At 34.0% G+C, this 21744-nt stretch overlaps 1 protein-coding gene across 1 annotated transcript in view; it reads right to left on the minus strand.

The window, feature by feature from the left end:
- CNTN5 (contactin 5) overlaps positions 1-21744 on the minus strand; it is a 1114755-nt gene that overhangs the window by 319500 nt on the left and 773511 nt on the right. Inside the window, exon 8 of the mRNA XM_039881982.1 lies at positions 17049-17252. Within this exon, the coding sequence (XP_039737916.1) occupies positions 17049-17252 (204 nt within the window). The remainder of the gene's footprint in view (positions 1-17048; positions 17253-21744) is intronic.

Genomic DNA, 21744 nt, shown 5'->3' on the forward strand with positions numbered 1-21744 from the left:
TTCGATGTTTTGGAGCCAAATGCACTTTTTTCCATAAAAAATTGTAAGAAATGGTTTGGCTGCTTTTTAACTCACAAAATACTATCTAGTTCATAACAAGTGATCTTCACTACTAACATAGCTATCTGAGGTTTTGGGTCTTAGAAGCAAGGATCCTTGTTGATTAGTTAAAAAGGGAGACTAAAATAAATCACCTTTTCTTCTTATTCATGCTTTCTTCATAGATGCAGAGTAAGTCACAAACAAAAACTTGGAAGCTAAAGTTTTTTCTTATTTCACTTCTTTTTATTTACTTTTCTTCCCTAGTTCTTTTGAATGTGTTTTTCCTCTGTCTATAATGCCAGCCTAGAATAGGGACAATAGACAAACTGCTTTTCTTTTTCAACACCTCAGTCAAATGTCAACTCCACTCTATAAATGCTCCTGATGGCCTTGTGAAGTTAGTCTCTGTTCTCTTTACATCCTTGACATATAATCTTTAAAACAATTTCAAATTTCAAGATAGATATAATCACTATTATATGAATCAAGAAATCAAGGTTTAGAAAGAATTGGTCACATCGTTAAAAATGAGGCAGAACTGGAATTTCAAAATAATTACCTCAGAAGCTCGCCTCCTGACACCACTGAGACACACACACACACACACACGTATATAAGTTTTAAAAATGATGACAAATTCCCTCCTATTATCTTTCACAATCCTATTTAACTCTTTTTCCATACAGCCCATACACCTTTCTCTTTGGAAAGTTGTCTCAGTAAAATCTTAAAAGCAAAAATTATATGATTTAACTAATTTACACTAAAGCAAAAATTACCGATCTCTAATTTTCTCTGTGGCATTTCATTTTTTAAAATATAAAGCTTCTTCACCTAAGTGACTGTTTAATTGATGGAGTTTTAGCCTGAGTGGTGTAAGTATCGTCCATAGAGAAGGGAGAGGTTGCAGACAGTGGGCTTGTTACATTTGGCCAGATCCACCTGAGAGTCAGTTTCTGAAGACAGAGCCTCTAAATTGTTCTGACTGTTTTTTGTTTTGTTTTTTTTAATTTGTTTTCTGCTTTCACTCAATTCTGAACCTCAAATTCTTTAAAAGTTCCTTGAGGATATGTCTTTCGCATAAACAAAGACAAAATTAGAAGGGCCTGTGACAGTTACCAACTTGGTAGAGTAGCTATTTATACATGTGAGTTAAGTTAGTCATCTATAGGGTCTGTACTACATATATTTGATTATTATGATGTCGGGATGACAGCAAAGTATTTCTTTATGTGGCTTTAATTTATTTTTAAATCAGTGTGTGTGAGAGAGATTCTTTAGGATTCTGGGTTTGACACATTCTTCATTTTCTTTTTCTTTATAATTAAATTATTTAGCATTCTGACATTTTAGAAGAAAACTTGCTTTTAAAGGAAAAAAGCATGCTACACACTACTAATTATTAAGAAAAATAAGCTATATATTCTCTGGACAGATATTTTTCAAATAATTAATATGCTATGTAGCAGGTAACCTTACATTCTCTATAGATGAATTCTATCATTCCCAAAGATCAGCATAACCCCAATTCCATTTATATGGGTTACTTCTTACACTCTAATTTTATAAATTTGATGGATTATCTCTTTCTTGATGAATTTAAAAGAAAAACCTCATAACATCTTTTTCACTAAAATTGTGACGTAAATATTATTTTTGTAGTAGGCATCCTATTTATATTGAGGATCATCTCTCACACACTCTTTGAAACTTATTTTAGGTAATATTTACATCCAAGACCCCAATATGGCATTGATATCATAAGGAAACGTAATGGTACAGAGGAAAAATCACACTCTGCAAATTAGAGCTCTAGTTCTCACCGACTATGACCTTGGATGAGTCTCTTAATCAGCTGGTAACTGACCAATAAAGTATAACATTTAGGGGTGTACTCTTTAGAGTCATATAAACATAGGTAAAAGGACCCATTTCTTGTCTTAATGGCAGATTAAGCTATAAGAGAAAACTATATAATTATAAAAGAACTACATAACTGTATAAACTATATAAAACTATAAAACTATGTAACTATAAAAGAAAGATAAGCTCAAAATGCTGTTTGGCTATGAAGACTAAATGAGAGAATGTACAAAATGCTTTCAACACAGTTCCTGGTGCATAGGAAAAAACATGAATCATATAAAGCCTTCTACCTATGCAGTTGCTATCTCCCATCCACAGCACTGAAAGACAGGGGTTATAAAATAGTAAGATGACTCATTGAGTTTTAAAATATTTTGAATAATGGCAAGATTATATTGGTATAAGTAAATTGCCTTCCAGTATGCCTACTTTGAGAAGAACATAACATTCACTGGAATATATGAGATTCAGTACAATTGTTTTTAAAAAATCAGCCTTGTTATTTTATGATAAATTTGCAAAATATCTCATTGGGGTCAACTGTGAAAGAAATAGTTCTCTAAATATTACAAATTATTTTTCAGAGAAATAATTTTATAATCTTCAGTAACCTGGATGTGATTTTTAGCACTGTGTAGTAAAAGTGATCACAGAATAAGAATATAATTCAATAAAGGATATAAATAAGAATATAAATCTAATATCCTTTCAGAATAAGGCAAACCTTACAATATTCACCATAGAGTTATTCAATCATAGACAAATTAACCGAGAAAAATGTGAGAATTAAATGAAAAAAGAAAAAGGGAGTCTTTTAAAATTCATAGGGAGATTTAAGGTTATTTTTAAATACATCATTGTATGCTCAGGTATATCATATTAAAAACAGCAGTGCAAGGAAAGATAAGGAAAACTGGTAACCATAAAAAAAAAATGGGCATTTTATTAATAATAGATTGTCTAAATAAAGTAAAAAGAGCTATGGCACCTATGGCAGCTTAACTATACTCCAAAAATAGCATATTAATCTAAATTTCAACAATTACCTTAGAGGTGATTCAAAACTATAAATTAAATGCATTTAAAAATATTCCAGAGGCAATAGACCAACTAAAGAAATCCTGTGATCATTTGACAATTACTATAGCTGTAGTTGCTTATTGAAATAAAATAAAATGTCAGACACTCTCTAAACTGACTGAACACAAAAATTTCTAGTGATGTAATCAAAAATAAATGTCTCTAGTGTCCACTGCATGTTTACTGAATCAGAATATCTAAGGGAAAGACCCAGGAATCCGATTTTTTAGCAAGATTCTTGCTGAAAACATAATTCTGTATAGTCTTTCATTCACTTTTTGTTTAAAAATTCTGTCTGGTAAAAAGAAGAGCTTTAAAAATATAAAGAGTTATGTAACATTAGAAAAAACATGTTGGCAAGCAATGGTTCCCAATTGTACTGACTACATGAAATGTCTGGGAAATGTTATGGAAAATGCAGGTTCCTGAGATTTATAGCATGAGGCCATCTTGTACATACATCTTAAACTACCTTTCTTTCAATCTTCTCTGAGGAATAGCAGGAACAGACTTGCCCCACGAGTGGAGTTCAGGTGGTGCATTTGATGATCTAGTTCCTCTGAGACCTCTCAGGGAAAGAGTGGGTCTTGAACTTTATTTATTTATTTATTTATTTTGAATTTCCTAAAGGATGCAGCCTTTAGAGGCTGGAGAACATTCTTAAAGACACAGCATAGTCTGCATGCTATCTTACTGTGGTTCTAAGAGGGCTTGATGACTCACCGGACCTGAGAGAGGAAGTGCTTTTGCCCTTAAAGAGAGAGAGATCATCTATATTTAATTATTCTTAGTACTTCTAGTTGGGAAGTGGGATCCTCTGAGGAGAGAGAGGAGCTGAGACACTCCCCGTATCTCTAAAAAGAAATACTTATTGATAATTTGTTCACCTTAAACATTTTCGAAGTTAAAAATGCTGATTCCTAGGACCAGTCCAAATATTCTGATTGGTTAGATCTTGGGTATGGCCCAATATTTCCTTTTTTTTTTTTACAAGCACCCTAGATTATTCTCATGCAAATATTTGAGGATTACATTATTAAATGTTGGCTTATCACATGTTATTTTATAGATTTTCAAAAGCTTTTGAGAAATTTTATTATTAAATATTATTCTAAATCAAACAAACAAAGGGGCAAAGAAACAGTGAATTGAAGTAATTTGGAGGAATAATGTTTTGTCATGGCCAGTAAAATGCCTTAGGTATGGGAAGCTTCATGTTGGCAAAATGGAATAATATACAGGGGCTGAGTTTGGAATAGCATTTGTTGATTATTTTGGAAAGTATCTTAATATGGGAAGTATCTTAAAATGGGAACAATAAAATCTCCAAACTTTCAGGTGAAACTGAGCTCTCCTGGGTAGTAAAATATCAAGCTGAAAAATATAATTTCCATAAAGATATCATAAGGTTGTGTGGATAGGTATCATAAAAGTGGCAGATGAATTTCAATATGAACAAACATAAGAAAATGCTTTTATAATAAAATTCAAATTACATTTATTATATGGTAATTTATTCTTGTTTATTGTAACTAGCTGTATCATCTTAGGCAAGTCATTCCAATACCTGAAGGCAGAGCAAGGAGTTAAGAGGACATCTCAAGAAGAGAGAACAGGACTAAAAAGGAATACAGTTGGAAAATTCTCAAGTATATTTTGAATGAAGAATGATTGAAGACAAGTAATAAAATATAAAACTACTTCCAATGCTAAGACCTGTCCTCCATTCTCTACTAAAACCTCAAATCAAGACAGAGGAGTTTAAATTTACACAGGAAATAAAAGCAACAACAAATACTACAGTAACAGAAGCAGTCTGGGAAAGTAGTTCCTAACTGCAAGGAGCCACATACTCGTAAAATGCAGTGGGAATTGTATCATAAATACTGTGTTAATAGCTAACCTTTACTAAAGCTTACTATATAACAGGCATTGTTCTAATTACTTTGCATGTATTAATGCATTTAATCCTCATAATAACTCTATGAGACAAGTATCCATGCTAGTGCCATGTCCAGATCAATAAATTGAAGCAGACAGGTTGTCTCTTATCCAAGGATAAGTGGGTGGTAAATCTATACCCAAATTTGTTACTAATTTACTTTAAACAAAATTAATCAAAATAGATTCTAGTTTAAATCTCTGTAATGACACCACTCTCATGAATTTGCTCTCTGTAAGCTTTCTTGATTGGTGTTACAGCTAGTTCACTGGCATTGTACTTACAACCTCTTTTTACAAACTAGAATGTGGCAATGTTCTTGAAGTGAGTTTCAAGATGTAGTAAAAAGCAGTTGAAAACTACTGATCTGAACAAAGGGCTAAGAGTATTGTAGTTAGAAGTGGAAACAAAAGGATGAATGAAAATGACATTGCAGATATAGAATTTGCAGGGCTTGCCAAACCTGTGGATAATTATGTGGTCATGAGATTAGGATTCTAATTGACCCAGAAATATGTATGTTAGATGTTTAGAGAAAGGAGTTCTCACTAATAATATAGACATCAGCTGGAAAAGTTAATTTCTGGGAAGATTATAAATTGGAAACAGAAACAGAAGTGCTAACTGAAGAAAAATATTTAGAAATATAGGCAGGGTTTAGGAGTAGAAACTGGAGAAACACCTGCATTGAGAAGGATAAGCGTCCTTAAATCTTTTCTGGAACAATGCCAAGTATAAACGAGCTAGACAAATGGGTGAATGGGCACTTCAAGAATGGTAACTAGAGGATTCTGGGAAACATGGCAGAGTGAGAGATGTCCCCAGATCTCTCCCCTTGAAACAAGAAGAAGCTGAACATCTAAAACTCAACAAAAAACACCCAAACAGCACACCAGCACGTCTGAGCGTGAGATATGCGCATAAGAGCTACAACAGGTCAGAGCCCGGATGTCGGGCGGTGGACTGGGAGAAATAAAGATGCTGCTTCTCGCAGCCTCTGGAGCTCCCTGCAAGAGGAAGTGTGGGTGAAGATGCAGCGACTTCCCTGAACAGCCCTGCCTGGGACTCTGCTGTGAGATCGCCATGGCCGGTGGCAGGGCCCAGTCATCAGGAAAGAAGACACAGAAGCAGGATGGGACCGCAGAGGAACAACAGTTGATTTTTACCGGCCCGGGCTGCAAAACTAAGGCTGATCTGCAGCCCCCAACTCCCAACTCAGAGGGCCCCTCTCCCCATACCCTCTGAGGCTGAACACTACGGAGCCCCAGGGGAATCTGAGCAAATGCTAGCAAGACTGTCGCTGACACTGACAGGGACTGAAACTGAAAGTAGTGATCATGATTAAATATCTACAAGAAAATAAAAAAGGCATTATCTAGGTTTTATATAAAGCAATGATCCAAGAGGCTTAGACACCACCTACTGGAAACCAAAAGAAAAGCGCCTTCTTTGCAGCAGGCTAAAGAAAGACCTTTATATAATAAATCTTCTTTCTGGAAAAACAGCAGAATACACTTCCATTAATGCCCAGGTGGAAAAATAGTACATTAAACACCATGAACAACAAGATGACAAGACATCTCAGAAAGAAAGAGAAAAATCTCCAGAAAATAAGCTTACAGGCATAAAAATATGTGACTTAAGTGACAGAGATTCAGGATAGTACTGCTGAAAAAATTCAGTGAGTTCTGAAATGAGTCATAACAACAATTTCAGTAATTGAAAAACAACTAGATGAGCAGAGCAAAAAGATTGAAACCCTCAAAAAGAACAGAATAAATCTTCTGGAGAAACACACTGCAAGAGTTGAAAAATGAAATAGCAAGCTTGGGAAATAGAGTCGACCAAATGGAGGAAAAGATCAGTGATACTGAAGACAGAAATCTAGAAATAAATCAGAAGGAAGAAGAGAAACCAAAGAATAAAAAATAATGAAAGAGAAATACAAGAACTAGCTGATACCATCAGGAGAGGAAACATAAGAATAATGGGCATTATCGAAGGCGAGGAAAAGGAGCAAGGACTAGAAAGCATTTTCAGACAAATAGTTGACAAGAATTTCCAAAATCTAAGGAATGAGCTGGAGCTTGGAATTCAAGAAGTCAACAGAACACCTAATTATCTCAACCCAAAAAGGCCTTCACCAAGACACATTGTATAAAAGTTATCTGAACTCATCGAAAAATACAGAATTCTCAGGGCAGAAAGGGAAAAGAAAATGGTAACTTATAAAGGAAAACTCATTAGATTATCTTTGGACTTCTCAGTACAAACCTTATGAGCCAGAAAGGAATCAAATATTTAAACTATTAAGTGAAAGGTACTACCAGCCAAGAATAATGCATCCAGCTAAGCTCTTCTTTATGCGTGAACGAGAAATTAAGATCTTTCCGAACATACAAAAATTAAAGGAATTCTCCACTATGAAGCCTGCACTACAGAAAATACTGAAAGGAATCAGATCACTTAAAACAAAATGACAAAAAAAATAAATAAATAAAACCAACATAATCAGGAGTAAAGTGACTATCAGGCAAATAGTAGCAGAGGAGTGCAATCCTTACTGATAAGAGGGCATTATGAGCTTAAATAATAAAAAGAGAATTGCTACAGCAAGATAGTAATGGAGGTTCAGCATACATAGGGACAAGTTGAGGTAACAATGACTGAAAAGGGGAAGATTCAAAGAACCAAATTCGTAAAGGGAAAGGAGATAAGGCACGCGCAGAAGAAAATGGACAACTGTATATATATAACTATCCTTTTCATATTTGTAATGGCAATCACACACCAAAGATTCAGAAGTGAAGTATATAACATAAAACAAGAAGAACCAGAGGGAAAACCCACAAAGCCAACCAAAATAAAGAAAACAGAAACACAAGGACAAGGAAGCAGTGGAAACACCATGCTACCAGAAAGCAAAAGATAAAATAGCTATAAGAAGACCTCATATTTCAATAATCACCCTGAATGTAAATGGACTGAACTCACCAATAAAAAGGCACAGAGTTACAGAGTGAATCAAAAACAAATAATTTTTGACAAAAACATCAAAAACATGCAGTGGGTAAAAGGAAAGCCTCTTCAATAAATGGCGCTGGGAAAACTGGAAAGCCACCTGCAAAAGAATGAAAGACTGTTGTCTATCATCACACACCAAAATTAACTCAAAATGAATTCAGGACCTGAATATAAGACCTGAAACAATAAAATGCATAGAAGAAATCATAGGAACAAAACTTAAGGACCTTGGACTTAAAGATTTTATGAATTTGTAAAAAAGCAAGGGAAGTAAAAGCAAAATCAAAAGCAAGGGAAGTAAAAGCAAAATTAAAGGAATGGGATTATATCAAACTAAAAAGCTTCTGCTTAGCAAAAGAAACCATCAACAAGGTAAAGAGACAACCATCCAAATGGGAAAATATATTGCAAACAATTCCTCTGATAAAGGCTTACTATCCAAAATATACAAAACTCGTATGACTCAATAACAACAACAAAAACAATCTAATCAAAAAATGAGCAGAGGACCTGAACAGACACTTCTCTCTAGAAGACATACAAATGGCCAACAAATATTTGAAAAGATGCTCAACATCGCTAGCTATTAGGGAAATGCAAATCAAAAACATAATGAGATACCATCTCACACCTGTTATGGCTATAATTAACAGGACAACTAATAACAAATGTTGGAGAGGATGCAGAGAAAAAGGAACCCTCATACACTGCTGGTGGGTCTGCAAATTGGTACGGCCACTAAGAAAAAAGTATGGACATTCCTCAAAAAATTAAGAATTAATCTACCATATGATGCAGCAATCCCTCTACTGGGTATCTACCCCAAAGACTTGAAAACCCATATCCGAAAAGATATTTGAACACCGATGTTCATAGCACTATTCACGGTGGCCAGGACATGGAAGCAACCAAAGTGTCCTATGATAGATGACTGGCTAAAGAAGCTGTGGTACATATATACAATGGAATTTTACTCAGCCAGAAGAAGAGATGAAATACTGCCATTTGCAACAACATGGGTAGACCTTGAGATAATTATGCTAAATGAAATTAGCAAGACTGAAAAAGTTGAAAATCACATGATATCAGTTATATGTGGGATATAAACCTAGAAGCACCAAACGAACAGGACAAAGAAATAGAGACTCATGGACATGGACAATGGACTAGTGGTTACCAGAGGGTAGGGGATATGGGAGGAGGGGGAAGGTAGTCAGGATAAAGGGGGTCAAATATAGGGGGAGGGGGAGGGCGAAGTGGGTAAAGGGGATCAAATATATGGTAGCTGAAAGAAACTGGACTTTGGGTATAAACACACAATATATAGATGTCTAATTATAATGTATAACTGAAAATTATATAATTGTATTAACCAATGTTACCCCCAATAAACTTAATTAAAAAAAATAATATGTAAGAGATAGTTTAAAAAAACAAAACAAAACTGATAGCTAAACAATGATTGACTTATGGGTACATGAGAAGAGACCGTGAAAGGCATAGATGAAACTCTTTGGGAGAGCCTACTGCCAGATAAGTCAAGAGAATAAAATATTTCCAAGTTGAAACACAGATTGCAAGGAAGTCAAGAATGACCAAGGCTGAGAAAACACCAATATATTTGATAACAGATGCTTGACTAATTTTGAGAAAACATGTTAAGTTGGTGGTGAGTCTCAATCTGGATTGTAAATTATTAAATGAAAAGAGGAAGTACAGAAATGAAGACAATGTAGATTAGTCTGACAATACAGAAGGAAGTCAGACTACAATAACAAAACATACATTTTACAATCTTATTAAAAACAACTCAAAGTTCAAGTTCTATTCTTATATTAAAAAAAAAAAGAATGATATATTCACTGTTACAATGCCAGTTATGAAAAGTTTACATCCTTTGGGATTCTATTTCCTGAATTATAGTAACAAGCTTTCGTGTAGGAACCTAGGGAAAAAACCTAAATTAGATAAATATTTAACAAATCTATTTTATTTTGTGTAAGTACTCATTAAATAATTCTTCAAAGTTTCTAAGACATATTAAGAGAATTAATGAAATGGTGCACATTTTTTTATAATAATTCTTATCACCATAGATAGAAGTTCAAATTATTTTTATAAGTCTGCTTTAGTAGAAATTGAATTGCACGGGATGACTGATTGTCAAGGACATTTGAGCAAACAAAGGATTTATTTTATTCAGAAATCATTCAATGATTTCTTGATGTTTTTATTTAATTTGTATCATATCAAGATGATAAGTTTTCCAAAAAGACACATGCAAAATATATAAAAGATTAATAAAAGCCCAATAAGTTTCTATATTCCTGCAGTTTGACATAAAGCCTTAATATTATACAGCTTCTTTTACATAGATAAATATACTTGAGTGGGAGTTTTCTTGTCACAAGCTTTCCAAGTTCTCTTGAAACTCTCCATAAATTGAAAATTCTGGACAAAGATTTGGAGAGAAAAATGTCTCCTGGGTTTAGGGTAGGATAGTCAATACCCAAGGAGCAAAACTTAGAAGAGAAAATGGAAAAATTAAGAATACTCAAGGCCATTTCAATTGTCATACTTTGTGATAAACAGACTGTCAGGAAATAAGAGTGATGGCTGTATCTCACTGTTTAAGTGGCAAAACAAATATCGGGGATCAGAAAGAGAGAGTAACGCGGGATCCATTCTGTCTGCTTTATTTGGGGCAAAGCAAACTGAGAGGATTGGGGTGGAACAAAGGTACATTTAAATTGATGCTTACTCTTAAGTGTTATTTCTGATTTAATGACAGTGATCTTATGTGCTAAATTACCAGCAAAATGCTGTTCAACAGCCAATTCTCTGGAGATGGAGGTGGGCGGGAACCCTAATATATAGTCTTAGATGCTTTATGGGTGATTTCAAGCTACCAAGAAGTGAAGAGATGCACACAATCAACTCTTGCTAGCAGGAACAAACCAGCTCCAAAACATTACTAGAATAACAACAAATTTTCCACAAGACAAGTAAGAAAAAAAAATTTGCTCTAGATTTTTGTTTGGTCTTTGTATTCGTTTTCTATGGTTGCTATAACAAAATACTACAAACTTTGTAGTTTAAAATGACATGCATTTTTTTTTCTCTTACAATTATGGAAGTCAGAAGTTCAAAATCAGTTTCATTTGGCCTAAATCAAGGTGCCCTCCCAGTAGGGCAAGACTACTATCTCTCTGGGGGCTCTAGAGAAAATCCATTTCCTTGAGGATTTTTTTTTTTTTTCATCTTCTAGAGCTGCATTTCTTGCATTCCTTAGCTCATGGCCCTTTCCATCTTCAGAGCACATAATTCTAATCTCTACTTCCATCATCACATTGCCTTCTTTTCTTCTATAGTCAAATCTCACCTTGCCTCCTTCTTGTAAGAACAATTGGTACTACATTTAAGGCTGACCCTAATCAGTAAGAGTAATCCAGGCCAATCCAGGGCAATGGCCCCATATAAAAATCCTTAACTTATCCCTTTACCATACAAGGTGACATTCAAAGTTTCCAGAAATTAGGATATGGACATCTTGAGGACCATTACTCAGTCTACCACACTCTTTAAGGGCAATGCCATTTTTTAATATTTTTCCATTGCTCTTAGAATCTACATTATTCAGTAGTAAACTAAGGAGATTGATTCGTGGATTATGTAAGAAGGTTATTTTGTACATAATTTTCTTGTTGACACAATTCTTCACAAAAATAAACCTGTTGTCTACACATACATTCTCAGTTGATGACTTTGCTTGTAGTTCATTGAAAAAAAAAAAGCCATCACACTTCTCACCACCAAATAGTAGGTTATCTGCATCAATAGTTTTTTTCTTTTTTTTCCACTATGACAAATGATGAATTCTCTAACAAAGGCCAATTTTTCTGCATGCATTCTGAATCAATTCCAACTTACTTTCTAAAGTGACTTCTTCAATTCTTCTTCTCTTTATCTCACTATCTAACTCCAGGGATGAGAAAAGAACCCAGAGACTGTTTTTTTTCCCCCCCTTTTCTTTTTTTATTATCCTCTCTGTGCCATTATGAAATCACTGTAGCTTTAAAGAAGGGGGATGAGAGAATGTGCCTTAGGAATGAGAAAGACCTTAGAACATCTCATCTGGACTGGAAGACGAGTGAAAAGCCTGGTCCTTTACATAGTGGATAGTGGGAAGATACTTTGCTATATCTTCTTGAAGAATTAAACCTATTATCAGAAAGTGGTGATCCTCTCTATCTTTACAAATGCATTTAATATCTTGTATGATGTTAATACAACAACTTCAACTTTTTTAAAGTTAAGATTTTCCATCCTTTCACTCTAATATTTGTAAAATTTTTCAAACAATGCCTCACATGTAGAAATAAAATGTAACTGTTGAATAAATAAAAATAAGCTAAAAAATGTCTCCAGAATTGGGCTGGGGATTCAAATAAAGAGAGAAATGAAAGTATGAAATTGCCGTACATGAGACAGAGGTAGTAAGACCCCGAAGGGAGACTAGAGGCAGCAGTGTTGTGGGGGATAGGCAGAGGTATGTTGAGGGATAGAGCAGTCATAGGAATGAAAGTTTGGCAAAAGAGAAGTGTGGTTAGAGGGGAATGTTTAACAAGTGTTGCTGTGTTATGTGTAATGCCAGCATCTCATTAATTACCCTCTAGACCACTACTCATAAGTGTTTTTGGAGCTAGGTTTTGTTTTGTTTTCTTTTCATTTCAATTATATATGAGATTGGCCTCATGGAGCACTGAATGAGGGCAGGCAGGTCCTAGGACGCATAGTTACATTCAGTATTCAGGGTAATATCCTCCCTTGTATAGTATTGTAAACTACATAAAGACAGTTACTGTATTTGTTTTGCCCTCCAATATATTCTTACCATGCAATAAATTATCTGATAGTTAGTAGGTATGCAATACACATTTGTGAATGTGTGAGGATAATTTTCCACAGTGTTAGCAGAGGAAATTCTGATCATGTCATTCATGCACTTCAATCTCCAAAAACTTCCCCATTTATATTTTAGACACCTCTTGTGAGCCAGTTCAAATAATCTTGGCCAAAATTTTTACCTCCACAACTGGTCACTATAACCAGGTCTGTGTAGGTGCAACCAGTTTCACACAGTTGCAACTTGAGGGCCACTTGTAAGTGCATAGAAATTAACTGCCTGTGAAGCTACCATACTAGAATAGGAAATGGAAACTGATTGATACGTCTTCCAAAGAGACTTCTGAATGCATTTTATAAGGCTCTAGTCCTTTGAGATCAAGCCCCAGATGCCTGTAGAAGTGGTCATCTCCATAATGCTTCCCACCTTTTCACTGTTTTACTCCTCAGCCCCACTCCATCCCACATTCCTGCTTTCTGGGAAAAAATTCAAATAAACTACCTATAAGCAAATTTTGTTTCCAACTATGTTTTAGGAGAATCCAAGCTAAGACAATACATTCTATAATATTTTTAAAGTAAAATGTTATCTGTACTTGAGAGAAAATAATTTGCCTATGTATATAGCTTCTATTATTTTTGGAGTGGTCTACCTTTTTTTTCAGATAAGTGTAAAACCTCAATGTTCTTGAAATGATTTTTATATCTAACTCTATGGTCACAATAGATTAAATGTAATTTTTATATTCAATCCCCTGCTGAGGTGTTTGCCAAGTTTGCAGTAAGGTCCATTCTAATGTCTGCTTCTGCATTTAGAGGTGTGTAAAATCCAACAGGAATTTCAGCTGATTGTGGTGCAATAAATGGATTCATCCACAATCATATTTGGTTTTTACTTTCAGACTAACTGTTTCATGTATGCCACCTACTTGGGAAATATTCATGAATGTGTCTCTCTTATGAACATACTTTTCAATTATTATTTTTGAAGAGAGATCAAATAATGATAGGAAAGTTTTTGATTTAAAAAATGACCCAGCTTAATCTATGCCTTTCTTGGAATAATATTGAGTTTCCTGTTTTTTTTTCACACATTATCCTGGTATAAATTCTGTAACCATTCAATAAACTCTGTAATTTTTTAATAGAAACTATTAACTTAGAATTGCATATATGTTAAGACTCAGAAGCTTGGAGGTAGTTGTGGGTTCCCCTGTCTGGTTTCCTTCTGAGATAGGGTGAGAGGGTGGCTGAGTAAGGAGTGTTGACAGTCAGCTCTGCTTTGATGTGAAAGCAAGGAACTGGTTGTCAGGCCATGGACACCCACATGCCAGAATGAGAAGTTTCTGCATTGTGTGCCACCATTCACATCAAGACTTTAGCTCTCCATGAAAGTTTATTCTTATTGTTAAGAAACAAGCCCTTTGGTCTTTTTGCATGTAGGAATAGGTGAGAGAAGGAATTCCAATATTTCACTGAAATAGATGGTCAACATACATACCTTCAATCCCCCTTTGTTTAGTCTCATTTTTTATGTCCACCTTTAGCTAGCTTTGATTTCAGAGCTTCTTTAGGATTCCACTTGGGCACATGGTCTTTAGCCCTTTTAACTTCTTTGGACTCTTTAAACTTTATCCTAGGTTTTAGTTTTTCTACCTGTTTAATCCTTTAACTCACATCCTTCCTTATTTGTCCAGAAATAGTATACCAAAATGTCTCATTTGTTACTTAAATACTTCCTCTACTCCAGCATTCTCACTGATGGTATAAATTTCTTCTTGTAGGGTCTCACAAGGGTGACAGGCAACAAATACATGCATGCAGTCCACCATCTTGAGCTAAATGTCCATTTCTCCTTGTTGAGACACTCATTTCCCTTAGCTTCCTTGTCACTATATTACTGTTTTTCTTTTTTCTCCTATTATCTCTGACTTCTTATTATTATCTTTTGTATGATTTTCATTCTTTACCCTTCTAATGCATTTTGGATTACACAAGGCTTGATCCTAAGCTCATTTCTCTTCACCTCTTTTCATTGGCTTTCTTAACCACATTAATGATTTCATTTAACTAGATTAAACAAGAAGCATAGATATTTTCCATCATTGTATGGAACTTCATGAAGAAAAAAAGGAGAAATCGAGAGTTGGCTTTATGAAGTGGGACTTGATGGGAGAGGGATATGTGGTTTTTTGATCACATTAGCATTTATAAACCACTACATTCATTTAATATGGATATGATAAAAATATAAACATTAGTAGACAAATAACCACCAAGAAAGCAACAAGTTTAGATAACTCACAGAAAGAAGAAATGCGAATTTTCTAACTTCTCTCTCAAAATCTTAAGACTGTCATTGAAAGATGTAATTGAAATGTAGCAGATGTATTCTACCTGTTTCTTTTCAATTTAAATGTTAACTTTAAAATAAGTTTCATTTTACTTATTTGTATTGTTTTACTGAGTCTTTCATACAGTACTGCTTAAATGATGATTCGTTGAAAACATAGTTGTTTGTAAAACAAAAAGTCAACAATTTTAACTGCTCCAGTAAACTCAATTAGAATAATGACTAAAAATAATTTATTAGTTTAGTGACATATTACCGGCTATATAAAAAATGACTAATAGTGTAATGTTCTGAGAAGGCCAGAGAGAATGAAATCAACAGTCAAGGATAAAGGGATGGTCCTAATAGGAAAAACAGTGTATTATCTCTATTGAAATAGGATGAGAGAAGAAAGCTGTGAATGGTGACATAGATTTGAATTTTACCAGTAGGAAGATTAATTTAATACTTATGCAATTTTTGTGAAGGGGTGTTGTAGGAATAATCCAGTTTAAGGAAACAAAGAGGCTTCCAAAAACTCTTAGGAGTTACAGATTAAATCCACAGATATTTAGTAGGATCGGGTGTCAATGCCGAAGTCCCATTTGTAGTTAGTGATCATGATCCATAAATCATCACCTATTCATTTAACTATGCCAAAGGTTCTGCCTGCTCCAGAGCCCTGTATTTAATTAATTATTATATTCTGGTAGTTCTACCTCCATAATATTTCAGGCATATTTCCTACCCTCCAATGCTATTACCACTGCTTTTATTCTGTTCCTTATAACTTCTTGTCTGGTTAGTTTTAATAGACTCTAAATTGATCTCCAAATTTCTATTTTTGTTTCCCATCTATTCCTCCATGCCATTACTTAGCTCTGTGACCTTTGGTAGGTCCCTTCATCTCTCACATATTGGCTACCTCATCTCTAAAATAGATATTGCATTTATACTCTCTATTTGATTGGATAATTACTATTGTGTATAGTTATATTTACTCTGAAGTCTAAATATATGATGAGAAAATAAGTAGTAAGCAAAAATGTTGTGATATAACTCTGGTTAAACATCCAGCAGCATATATTCTAAAACTAAGCATATAAAAAAGTAGTGTTGAAATATACCATTTATTAAAACTTCACAATCAATCGGGGTTCTCAAGCTCACTTCCTAATAATGTCTTTATAGATTTTTATTGTGTGACAGAGCAAGCCACATATCATATATCAACTGTAATATAGCACTTGACTTCCATAATGCAATGCTTAACTGTAAATGTCTATAACTAGAAATGAGGTGTTTAAATTTGAAGATACTTTAGCTAGATGGCAATATCTATAATTATAGAATCATCATTTCTGCCTGAATTGAACTTAAAAGTTAAAGTTCTGACTGCTTCTATTATAGGAAAAGTAATAATAACAATTATAATTATACCATGAAGTATAAAAGCTGAACATTCAATTTGAAGGGAGCTAAAATAAAAATGTAATGAAAAATGAACCTATAAAATGCTTGCAATTCATGTACATGTGCTATATAGAGGACCTAAAGAGCAAATAAAAGAACTGCAGAGTCTTTACTGAAGTTCATTTTTTTTCACATTCTCTCTCCCTTTTTGGCTTTAGAGGGACATTATGGTTAATATGTCTCATCCACAGATCATCAATTTCCTATGTCAAAATTTTTATTCTAAGATATGCATAATCTCAAACTAAAAATATAGAATTTCTAAATAAGGCAAATGCCTTTTTATTTCATTTGTGCTAGGTTTAAGTGCTTAGAAAAACACTAATACATCTTTGTTTTTCATTTAAGGTGGCTGACTATTTCAATCCAGCCCATGCAACTTACCATCATTACGGAGAGTGAGTGGTGTTGGAGGACTAAGTACTCGGGCATTCGTCACTGTGTTTTTCACTAGACAAATATAGCTGCCAACATCTGATGTTTGGACTTTCGAAATATAGAGATTGCCTGTCTCCTGGGAAATGAACCGCCGGCTGTCTTCTGCCACGAAGGAAGGGAACTCGTTAAATACCCAGCTATAGATGATCTCTGAAAATACACAAAATCCAATTGTTGAAAGACAGATTATTTTAATAACAGTTAAAGCTCAACCAACAAAGCCTCTACTAAGTATTAGATATATTGCAAGGCCATATGTATTTTATACAGTTATCTATATCATTTAGTATTTTATATTCAAAGGACTGTTTTAAAATTACAGGAAAATCTGAAATATTTATTAAGGATACTTAACCTTTATCTATTCACCATGAATTCATTCATTAATTCAATTCCAATGAGTTGAAGGTGCATTAAATGATTGGCACTATGATAGCACTGAAATTAAAAAGATAAGAGAGACAGCTTCCCATTCTCAAAAATTAGTCTAATCATAGAGATTTATCCAAATCTATGAAACAGTGTGGAATAAAGAAATGGAGATATATATTTTATTGTAAAGAAGGCACGGAAGAGAGATACTTAAGCAATCATATCCATCAGCATAAACTTCTTGAGTTAAGAGACACCTTAGCTACATTCATTCATTCATTTGTTAACAAAAATTGGTTGAAGGTCATGATAGACTAGCATTGTTCTCAGTGAAAAAACAGACAAGTCTGTGTTCTCATGGAGATTTCATAATGGTGGGAAGAAACTAAGAATGCGAAAAAGAAGCATATATCAAGTGGTGATAAGTGCTGTTAAGAAAACTAAATCATGTTAAGAGAACTAAAGAGTAATAGGAGTGAAAAGAACATGCGAATTTATATGTGCAAAGCTCTCTCTGGCCACTGAGTAGAGAAGAGACAGTGTGAGGATAAAGCAGGGGAAGCAGGAGGAATAATGACCACTAGACTAAAAGGCTATTTTCAAAATGACCATGAAAGATATAAATGATTTTCTTTAGAATGGTAGTGGTAGTGATAGTAATGGTGATGTGGTGAGAAATGATTGGGTCTAGTAAAAATGTAGAGTTGACAAAAATTGATGGATTGATTATGGAATGTGAGAAAAAGAGAGTCAGGTGGTGTGGTTTTGGGCCTGAGTAACTGAGCAACTAGAAGAATGTATTTCCCTTTATTGAAATGGGAAGAATACAGAAAGAGCAGTTCTTTAGAGATATGGGGGGAGTAAAATCAGGAATTTAATTTTGACAAATTAAATTTCTCATATTAGCTAGCATTCAATTAGAGAAATTGAGAAGCAGTTGTATGTTTGAATATGGAGGCCGATAGAGAAATCTATGTTAGTATTATAAATTTGGAATCTTAAAAGATTAGTTTGAGTTAGCCAGGTGAAGAGTGTATGGGGTGCTGAAAGTATTCCAGTCTCAGGAGACAAATGAGATGGTTATTCAGACAAACAGTTGGAAAGTATGAATGGATCATCACAGTTTTGTATTATTGAAGTAAAGAGTACAAGGAAGTGAACAGTCAGAGAAGAGGTTGGAGAGATTAGAGATAAATCCAAATTACTAAACACAGATTGACATGGTATGCATGCTATATTAAGTAGATGTGCTCTATTCTATACTCAGCATGTCACTATTGAACATTTTTCAGCAAAGGATCAACATCAATATATACATTAATAGGTTATTCTGATGATTTTGCAAAGGTTGGATTTAAATAAGGAAGAAAGAAAAGAAAGAAAGAAAGAAAGAGAAAAAGAAAAAAGATAAAGAAAGAAAAGATAAAGAAAGAAAGGCAGACAAAGGCATACTGGTTTACGAGAAAGATAATTGGTTTACTTTCAGGGCATTTTGAGTTTGAGATGTGTGAAGCAAATCTAGATAAGGAGCTCCAGTAGTTGGAAAAAATATGTTTGAAGTCCAGGAAAGGAAATTCATTGTGAGGTTTAAATTTGGAAGTCAGTATATTGGTATAACTGAATCCATGTAAGTAGACGAGATTAACTAGGGAGAGTAGATATGGTGAGGAGAAAGTTCTCTGGGAAGAACAAATATCTAAATAAAGGTAAGAAAATGTTCAAAGGGTAAGAGAGAAGGAACTGTTGGAAAGATTCAAATGGAATAAAGAAAATGCAGTGTCATAGGCATCATGGCTTAATTTCAAGAAGTTAAATGACACCAAATAAGGCTAAAAAAACCAATAAGATAAATAAAAAATTCATTTAGGATTAACATTTGGCACTTAGAAACTAAACAAATACAGGAAATTTGCAGGATACAAAATCAATGTACAAAAATCTATTGCATTCTTATATACTAACAATGAAATTTCAGAAAAAAATAAAAATTCCTTTTGCAATTGCAATAAAAAGAGTAAAATACCTACAAATAAACTTAACAAAGCATGTTAAGGACCAACATACACAGAAAACTATAAGACAATATTAAAAGAAATTGAAGAAGACACAAAGAAATGAAAAGATATTCTGTGTTCATGGATTGAAAGAATCAGCATAGTTAAAATAATCTTACTACCTAAAGCATTATACAGATTTAATGCAATCCTTGTCAAAATATCAATGACATTTTTTAAAGAAATGGAACCAAAATTCACCAGATTTGTACAAAAGACCCCGAATAGCTAAAGCAATCCTGAGAAATAAAGGACAAGGCCAGAGGCATCACTCTGCCTGACTTCAAATTATATTAGAAAGTGACAATAATCAAAACAGCATGGTATTGGCAGAAAAACAGACACAAAGATCAATGGAACAGAATTGGGAGTCCAGAAAGAAATTCACATATATATGGGCAAGTAACTTTCAACAAACGAACCAAAAACATACGATGGAGAAAAGAAAGCCTCTTCAAAAAATGGTGCTAGGAAAATTGGAAAGCCGCATAAAAAAAATGAAACTAAACCACTATCTGTCATTATACACCCAAATTAACTCAAAATGGATCAAAGACTTAAATATAAGACCTGAAACAATAAACTACATAGAAGAAAACAGGTATTAAAGTCATGGACCTTAAATTTAGAGAGGATTTTATGAATTTGACCTCAAAGACAAGGAAAGCAAAAGCAAAAATAAATGAATTGAACTATATTAAACTAAAAAGTTTCTGCGTAGCAAAAGAAACCATCATCAAAACAAAGAGGCAATCAACTGAATGGGAAAAGATATTGGCAAACAATACCTCTCACAAGGGGTAAATATTCAAAATATATAAAGAACTCATACAACTCAACAACAAAAAAACAAACAATTGAATTAAAAAATGGGCAGAGGTCCTGAACAGACACTTCTCCTAAGAAGACATACAAATGGCCAGCCATACGGAAAAATGCTCAACCTCACTAGCTATTAGAGAAATGCATATCAAAACCACAATGAGATACCACCTCACACCTGTTAGAATGGCTATCATCAAAAGACAAGTGATAACAAGTGTTGGAAAGGTTGTAGTCAAAAAAGGAACTCTCATACACTGCCAGAGCAATGTAATTGGTGCAGCCACTATAGAAAAAAAAATGGAGGTTTCTCAAAAAATTAAGACTAGAATCATCATATGACCCAACAATCCCTCTTCTGGGTATCTACCAAAAAATTTAAAAGAATTTCTCTGTGAAGATATATGCACCCTGATGTTTATTGCAACATTATTCAAGGTGTCCAAGATATGGAAACAACCGAAGTGTCCTTTGATAGGTGATTGGATAGAGAAGATATGGTATATACACACAATGGAATATTAATCAGCCATAAGAAAAGTTGAATTAAGGCCATTTGCAACAACATGGATGGATCTTGAGATTATCATGCAAAGCAAAATAAGTCGAACAATAAAAGTTGAGAACATATGATTTCACTCATACATGGGATAGGCAACTGAAAGCAACAAACAAGACAAATAAAAACTCATAGTCACAGAGAGTAGTTTAGTAGTTACCAGAGGGAAAGGGAGGAGGAAAGAGATAGATATAGGTAAAGGGAGTCAAATATGCAGATGGAGCTTTAAATTTAGGTGGTGAACACACAATGAAATATACAGATGATGTATTATTAAACTGTACACTTGCAACCTATATAATTTTATTAACCAATGTCACTCCAATAAATTTAATAAAAAAATAAATAAACATTAAAAGTTCAGCCATAGAATAGCTGGAACATTAAAACTTGGCATTTGAGATATCACTGAATGGCAATTTCAACAGATGAGTGGAGATCAAAACCAGATTGCCGTTGAGTTAACAGAAGACACCGTGTGTAGGCCAACAGCATTCAAATATCAATAGGCGTTATAATTACTTATGTTATGGTTGAAAGAACAGATTTCAAGGCCCTCTTCCCCCAGAATTATTTGTTCAGTTACACTAGCTACAGTAGGTCCTTGAATAATGTCGTTTTAAAAATAATGTTGATGAGATGCATAGGAACTTAACTCTTGTTTATATCAATTTGCCTATAGTAAAATTAGTTTTGGTGTACATTGTTTCACTTACTGTTGTAGTTTCCAATAATCTACTCATAACATTAAGTGAAGATTTACTATACTTGAGTTTTCACATAGCTCAACATTTGATTGCAATCTACAGCGAGTCTTGGGAAACCCTGTTTTATG

This window comes from Pteropus medius, unplaced genomic scaffold (genome assembly GCF_902729225.1).
Source record: "Pteropus medius unplaced genomic scaffold, Ma_sr-lr_union100, whole genome shotgun sequence".
Classification (NCBI taxonomy): Eukaryota; Metazoa; Chordata; class Mammalia; order Chiroptera; family Pteropodidae; genus Pteropus; species Pteropus medius.